Source organism: Dermacentor silvarum, chromosome 1, assembly GCF_013339745.2.
Source record: "Dermacentor silvarum isolate Dsil-2018 chromosome 1, BIME_Dsil_1.4, whole genome shotgun sequence".
Classification (NCBI taxonomy): Eukaryota; Metazoa; Arthropoda; class Arachnida; order Ixodida; family Ixodidae; genus Dermacentor; species Dermacentor silvarum.
Genome location: NC_051154.1, coordinates 167523621 through 167531935, shown reverse-complemented (window position 1 = coordinate 167531935; position 8315 = coordinate 167523621). Strand labels below are relative to the sequence as shown.

General features: G+C 50.2%; 1 protein-coding gene across 1 annotated transcript; it reads right to left on the bottom strand.

Moving 5' to 3' along the window:
- Nucleotides 1-887: 887 nt before the first annotated feature.
- Nucleotides 888-1322, bottom strand: LOC119436372 (RYamide receptor). The gene has a single exon (XM_037703196.2). The coding sequence runs from the start codon at nt 1320-1322 to the stop codon at nt 888-890; it is 435 nt and encodes a 144-aa protein (XP_037559124.1).
- Between the last annotated feature and the right edge of the window lie 6993 nt (nt 1323-8315).

Below are 8315 nucleotides of genomic sequence, written 5' to 3'. Positions count from 1 at the left end.
TGTCTCAGCAGGTAAAAAGCAGTTTCCTAGAAGTGTGGCGTGTTTAAATGAAGCAAATTCTGACCACAAGTGGGCACGCACAAAACCTGCTAGCACCGCTAGTTCACGCTGATGTAGTACATGTTCTGACGATCACGTTGAAAATATTATTCGTGCAATACATTTTTCGTTACACCATTTTTAGCGGCGAATTATACACAAATGCCACCAGACGATTTCAATGTGGGCCCATGGGGTGTCTTTTTGTCCTGCCGACTACTTTGTTCTCTATTTTCTCCTTCCTTGCTTCAGCCACAACAACGGCAAAGCCAACAAGACCATAAAACTATGGTAGATCTGCGCTCGATAGAGTACATGGCTTATGTTGTGCCGACATGACTGGCTCCTCTACAGAGTCAACGAGCTGTGGCGACGAGACACGAGTCTTTTAGCCGCTCGTGACCCGGACGTAGGTGATATCACTGGGGACATTTGGCACATCTCGGCAAAGGTCCTCGATCAATGTTTCCGATCCAAGGGAGCTTCGCGTATCCTCAGAAGCACGTATCCAATAAGATGAGACACACTATTAGCCGTTCGAAGCACAGAGGTTCTTGCGTATTAACATTCACGAGAACGGTAGGACACGACTTCGCACACTGTTAGCAAAAATTCATCTCGCTCCTGTGATACCGCGACTGTCAGCTGTGGTTGATTTTTATGGGGAGGATCACACACACACATCACTGCTGCCAAAAAGAGAGTCAGTGAAGTGGACCCTTCAGACAACGCGTCAGCACCCGGAACGGCCACGATACACTCCATAAAGACCCAACAGCGTTGGCTAGCGCTTTGCGGTGGCCGGGCCGCATGACAGGGGCTCCCTCGGAGCTCTGGAAGCGGGGCGATTAAACCCTGGAGTCCTCGTAGCGCCTCGGCTTGCCGTTGGTTTGCGCGGCATCCTTGGTGAAGCGGAAGCTGGATCCCGGCACTGCGCGCACGCTCACGTACGTGGTGTACGTATTGCAACGGCGCAGCGCGGCAACCTCGGCAGCGGACTCCTTGCGCAGCGGGTGCCGGTGGCGCAGCCGCGCAGGCCAGCAGAGCTGCGAGCGCCGGAACAGCTGGCAGAAGCCTTCGCGGAACTTCGAGTTCATCCAGCAGTAGATGAGCGGGTTGTACGAAGCGTGGCTCATGGCAAGCCAGTGGATGACGAAGTAGACGTAACGGATGTGTTCGTAGTTGTTCACGCCCGGGTCCAGGTCCGACAGCAAGATGTAGGTGTTCAGCGGCAACCAACTCAACATGAACACCGTCACCACCGTGATCATCATCTTGATCATCTGCGCAGTAAAGAGAGCACGCGACGGACAGTTTAAGCGTGAGAGTCGCGAAGCAGTGGGCCGCATGCGTGATTTCATGTCCTGTTTCTCACTCTGGCTGCCGCGCCTCTTACGAGGGTCTTTGCCCGGGAACATATAGGATGTCCCAGCTAACGTTAACCAAGCTGTTCAACGAAAAAAAAAAAAGGATTAGAAAAAAAAATGGTGCGAGTTACGATTTTAAAACCTATATACGGCGTTCAGTCATCAGGTCCCCGGCAACCGAACACCGTAGGTCTTATAATTGTAAGTTGCACCGTGTTTTTTAAATCTTTATTATTATTTTCCGTTGAACAGCTTGGTTAACGTTAGCTCACACGGTATAAGTGCACACTATATGCATGCATATACAGGCCCCGGCCATGATGATGGCGCACACTGGATGGCGTTTGCGTGCAAAGCGTTTGTAAGTCCAAATCAAATCGAAATAGCAAAACGTCATAATAAATGCAAAGCGAAGGTATTATATCTATAGGCAACTTAACAAAGTGAAAATTAAGCGCGGGCAGTGCGTGATTCAGTTGCAGCGCACAGCAGATGCTCCTAGCGCTTTTCGAAAGTTAATTTGAGGTGAAGAGAGGAAATGCTTGAAGACCTCTTGCTTTTCAGCCACGCAATTTGTCAATACCTAATTGGCCTTCCGTAACGATGGAGCAGCACCTTTCAATGACTGAACATAATTTTCGTTATTCTTAATTTTTTCGCGTGCGCTGAACTTCGCGGTTTCATAAAAAAAATGTCGCAGTTTCGTCCGAAAGGTGAAACATCGATTGCGATAGCAAATTAGTGGACAGCTATACGAAGTAAGGATAGTAGTTTTATCGGCCATGTAAACTTGTAAACATAGACATACTAACTAAATTTTAACAAGCATGGTGTCACGCGCGCACGAGCAAACATGAACGCATCTCACTCGATGGCCGCGGAAACTCGCTGTCAAAACGCTGGAGTGAATAAGCGCGGCGGCAGCAGCGAGTGACTTGACCTTTGTGCTCGCATCAATGGGAACTAAGCCGCGAAAACAGCGCAGGGCGGACCGCCGCGGATTAAAGCCCCTATATTTATAAAAGTAGCGCCATCCACTTCCCTCCTCCTCCGTTTCACTATCGCGCTCGGCGCGACCAGCGCGATCGAGGCGCGATATCGGCAGTGGCGCCGCCTGCGTCGGGCCTGCCGTGGCAGACGACAGATAACGCGCTACCAGAGGAAATCCGCGGAAAACTTCGATCGCGCCCTGCGGAGCAGTTATTGAGGTGCGATTTTGCTTCGTCAGTCAGTAACTGGCCTTAATAATGCCGTTTTGGAAGTAGCAACGCGACGATGCGAGACGGCGCAAATATCAAGTGTGCAGCAAGCGTTTGCGCACGCCGGATGGTAAACAAAGAAAGCCTTTTGCCCTCGCCTTGTCGGTTGCGGCAACTTAAGGCGCAGCAGCATGCCATCACAACGAAGTTCTTGTCCCTAACACGTTTGATCCGTTTGTGCGTACAGCACTTTCGTCGCACAGGCCCGAGAATGGCAGTCGGAGCACGCTGGAAAGAAAAAAAATATACAAAAGCGCGACGCGAACTTCCACGTGACACGGATTGGCCAATGGGGGAGCGGAGGAGGCTGGGGCGACAGGAGGCGGCTAAGAGAGGGCGAGGAGGAAGCGCCGGGATGAGCGCGGTGGCGGCAAGATCTAAGAATGGCGCTACTTTTATAAATATAGGGGCTTTACCGCGGATGGTTTTCAAGATACAGCCGCCCGGGCGGGCGCGCGCGGCGTAGAACGCGCTCGCCCCCTCCTCCCTACCATTGTCCCTACCCTCCCCCCGGAGCGCTGCGCGCGACAGACGGCGCGCTTCATTCCCGCTTTCCTCCTTTGCGTGTGCGAGATTAAGCCGCGACCGCCGGCTCACCCTAACATGCTTTCACTCAGGCATACAGCATATGGCGCGCGGCGATGATTTTATCGCCGATGGACTTTATACAGAACCTCACGGCGACGGCGACGGCAGAAATGCGCCTGGAGTGTTCATATAATTGCTATCGCAAAAAAAAAAGAAGGAAGAAAGGTACAGAAGAGGGCATTTAAGGCAGATGACGTTGCGGGTTGATGACCCTGTATGATTTACTTCGTGCACCTGTGCGACAAAGAAATCTTACAAAATGGTAGCACACTATATCTAAGGTGTAAAACCTAACACAATGTTAATAATGCTAACATTGTCTGTCGGAAGCGAAACTTTTGGACAAATTGATCATGTGTTTTACCTGCACGTTGGGAGCGAGCATGCAGTGTACCTTTCTACACCTTAGATATAGTTTGAACGAAATACAAAAAAAAAAGAAGAAAAAGAAAGCGGGGCGAGCCTAATTTTAGGCATGAAAGACAATGTTTCAAGGTGAGCTTTGTGCAGATCAACGTTGCTTCTTTGTGAAATGCACGAAGACTTGAAACGCACGAACGCGGCATGCGCTCGCGTGCCATAGAGCGGGTGGAGAAGAAAATGCAATTACCAAGTACGTACACCGAGGCATCAAAGTCTACATTACTCGCATTAACTATTGACGCACATTGGTTACTCGTTACAGCATAACTACCGGTTTCGAAGCCGCAGCCACCTATATATACTCCCAAATGCCGCCACTCTCTTCTCCGCATGCTTCCCTCGGCTTTTGATATCGCAGCCTGATTGACGAATTGTTTGATTGATTGTCTGACTGAGTGGTTGATAGAGCGAGCAGGCGCGTAAATTGTAGGAAATAGTGACTACTGATGTCAGCGATGAAGTACATATCTTCGCCCGTTATCTTTCAGACTAATTCGGAACAACGGTGGTTGAACTGGTAGCTAAGGCTGGTCGTACGTGTCGCTTAAACTTACCATTGCACACAGAATATTCTCGTTCGATGAAAGATCAATAAGTTACTCAGCTGTACACATCAATAACTTGTTAGGCAGGTTGCGTGCGCCGTTTGCGTTGCTTCGAGGCATGAGAGCTGTTCGCTGGGGCCAGGAAAAGCGAGACGGAATGCTTGAGCTAAGAAGAGAATGTATCGACAACTCTTCGGAAAAAAGCTGGCGATTTGAGTAAAGCTCTGCAGACGGATATATTGAATAAATTTGGTTTGATATGTTATATGCTAGCCATACTACACTGTAACCGTTTTCTTTTTGTTCCTCTTGGCATGGCGATTTATGACATTTCATCGCAGCTCAAGGTGGACTGCGTGGCTCGGCAGTAATAAAGTAGATCCATGAGAAACATTTGCGTAACAACCTACTGCGCTTAGCATGTTCCTGAGGAATAAATGGGTGAATTGCTCGAGCAATATAGAGAACGCCATTGGTTTTTTTTTTTAGAGCAAGAAGTGTTTAAAAGATCGGAAGCATGACTCTTCGCGCACAATAAAAATTCTGGATCGCATCCCAAAACATTGCGCAATAACATCAATTTATTGGCCGGCTTTCAGGCGCCCGTCACTCATTATGAAGATCAGCGTGATAAAAAGACGATCGCCTCGGCGATAGGCAGCAAGAGCGGACGCCATTAGCGGACATAATAGCGTAAAATAAGTTTTTTTTAATACAGGTCCTGGATATTTCGATATATGTCCACACAGATCTGTAGATTTGGCAGCAATCCTCGCGTGACGCGTTGATATAGGCCTTAATTTTCTATGGGACGTCTGTTATTTTGCACGGGACATAACTGCCGCATGCAGTGAGTGCTACACATATGCTGCTTCAATATTGCCCAGTCATCCCAAGTGTATACAGAGCGCGCCAGGTCACTGCTGCTTTCTGAGCACCGCTTTTATCGCCGTCAAGCTTCGTTGATCGGCTGCTCGTGCACCAACCTGTGCATGTTGAAAAAGTAGAGGCAGTCTTCGTCATCATGCCGCTGCCGCCATCGTGTCGCCTACATCGTGCCAAAGTTAACGTCAGGCCAATTCCCTCACCACCTCCTCATTTTCAGCTTCGTCCTTCTCAGATGGCGAAGAACAAGACTTTGCCGAGCACCGCCAATATGCAGGTGGAAACGGGCCACACTAATGGCGGCTATCGAGCATCTGCGCTTCGCTTCTTGTGCGGGGTTTGTATAGCGTGCGCAGCGCAGACTCGGAGAGCGGTGGCGTCTTTTGCATGCCTTTTGGAGACAACAGCAGGAAATGTGGATGCAGCAGTCGATCGCAATGCGGCTTTTAGCGGAGCAGTCATTGTCAGCGTTTATCTTGCAGAGATAAACGCTGAAAGATATCTTCACATTCTTGAATGTCAATCAACAAAGTGCCGCTACAGAGGCAGCACCCGGATTTTTCTGTTGAGCGAGAGGAGGAGGGGTGGGGGTGCGAGTGCGATTGTCATTTTTTGTTGGGGGTGCATGCAGGAAGGCGATTCACAACTTTTTCCTTCCTGGTTGTAGGAGGGGGGCGATGGGGGTGCTGGAGGAAATTTTCGGGGGTTAACCCTCCTTTGCGTGTGTCAGCCCTCATAGAACGACCCAGCACCCGTGTAACACGAGGATCGGAAAAATGGATGATAAGGCCCCATCGAACAAATTACTTTATGCAAACCCTGACCCACAACGTAAACCGCGCAATTAAATCAACTGCAGAAGTGCGTAAATGCGTAAATGGAGATACGGTTCTATCGCGCACGCTATTGCGCGATATCTTTGTCTTTGATAAGTTTCACCTGACTATTTGAAACTTATAAATTAGTTTGTGTCCATACCTGTTCAGAATGTACTCATCACATGTATATTCATTTCGTTTCTTCTAAGTAGCACGTGCACATTCTTTACTGTTGCCTAACTTGCTTTTAACTATTGCTCTTATTAATGTTAATTTTTAACAGTGTAACAGTATATATTTCCCTGGCGCTAGTGTTATTTGTTCGAATTTCAATGCGCTTGTAATGCGCATACATGTATGTAGATGCATTCATGCCCAGGGAAGTGCATATATACCACGTGTTGCATAAATGAAGCGACTTACGAAAGCTTATTGTTTGTATTGCGGATGTGTGCGCTGCTGCTGTTGCCTGGTAGTGGCCCCCTGGCCTCGTCAAGCTGTATGTTTACAGCTTTCTTGCCAGGGAGGCCTTCAACACTGTACTTTGTGCATGTTGTAAATAAACTTGACTTGACTTGCCCCCCTGTAGAGCCGCCCCTATATACACCTGTGTCGCCGTCGTGCCCTTGTCATGCAGCCGATGTTGTTGTCGTGCTGAAGACGTCTTCGTACCGCTGTCATCGTCGACGTCGTCGCACACAGTTCAGGGACTTCGCACAAAGTTGAGGATGGGCTCCCACCCCCTCCCCGGCGCCTCGCGCGCTACAGAAGACTGCGCGCTTCCGCCCGCCCCGTCTTCCTTTATCGCGCGCGAGAGATTGAGCCGCGATCGTCGGCTTACCCTAGCAAGCTTTTCCTCGCACATACAGCATACGGCGCGCTGCGACGATGTTACCGTGTTTGGACTTTATACGGAACATCACTGCCACATCGACGGCAGAGATGCGTGGAGTGTTCATATAATTGCTATCGCAGTAAAACATGCGAGGGTGAGCGGAGGAGGATGGTGGCTTGGTGCGGCGGCGCCTTCTGGCGCGCGCAAGGTGGTGAGCGGGGCGATGTGCGCGCGCTATAGAAGGGGTTGGGGCAGGGTAGCGCGAGTCTGTGCTACTACTTCGGCCACGGCTGCGCATGGCGCGGCTGAGCGCGACCGGGCGAGTCTTGGAGATAATCAGCGGTGGGTTCGAAGGCTAGCCGACCTGAGATAGCTGATGGCTTCGTGTGCTCTGTGTTTTCGCCCGCCTGCGCAGTTCGCGTTGAAGCGAGAGGCAGCAGTCAGGAGAATTTGCCTCGCCGCTGCTGCCGCTCTTCATCACGCCAGCGTTATGACAGTGAATGTCCGCGTTCATCGAGCGAGATGTCTTCACGTTTGCGTGTGCGCGCGTGACACCGAACCTGTTTATTTATTTAGTAAGCTAATGTTTACAGCAGTTCATACAGCTGATACAACTACTAATCTTACTGTGTATAATAACTTGCTACCGCAATAAATGCTTCGCCTTTCGGGCGAAACTGAATCTTCTTTACTGAGCTCGAAACTGGGTTTTCTCCGTCGACGGTCTCTTACGACACGTCATGCTGCCGGCGTATCGTCGTTATTGTGCCGTCGTCGTCCTACCCCAGCCTCACCATATGAGTGAAGTTAAACAAAACCTTGCCAACTAGAACTTATGCCAATGCGACAACGTGCAGCTGGCAGCTGGGAGCGCTAATTCCGGAGCTACCGAGCTTCTTTCGTTTTCCGTTTATTATTGTGATAGCAATTATACGGATGCTCGAGGCGCACTCACGCCGTCGGCACTGCCGCCGTTGTCGTGCTGTCCCGCCGACGGCGCTTGCGCGCGGAGGATTAGAGGGCCGCGAGAGGCGCGGAGTGCGTTTGGCTGCAAAAACGACGAAGCGAAGTGAAGGTTTCGTCAACGCTACGCTCAACCGCCTCGGTGGCAAAGCGAGGACAGCGTTCTGCCTTCCGCTGCTGACAAGCATTGTGCGCACCCACACTTAGAAACACACTAACGTTCTTGCTGTGCTCTGGTGTGAGCAGTAAATGTCAAGCTAATGTTATCTAATGTTTCACTGGGCGCTGACTAATGCCGACGTCTCACCTTAATTGTTCACTATCGAGGTGCAACGCCTACAAAGCCACTGGTGGCGCTCATCACGCCAGCGTTGTGAGGTGCCTGGTTATCTCCAGGCGCCGGGGCGCTTTTTCATTTACCAAACCAGAGTTGTCTTGCGTGCTGTGTCGCGCCAACATGTCGCACCCGTGTTTAGTTAGAACAACATCCGAGTTGTTCAAGCCCAACGCTAATCTTTGCTATCGCTTTCAATGCTCCGTCCTTCGGGTGAAGCTGCCCATTGTTCTCTAAGCTATGGAACATATTTTACGGG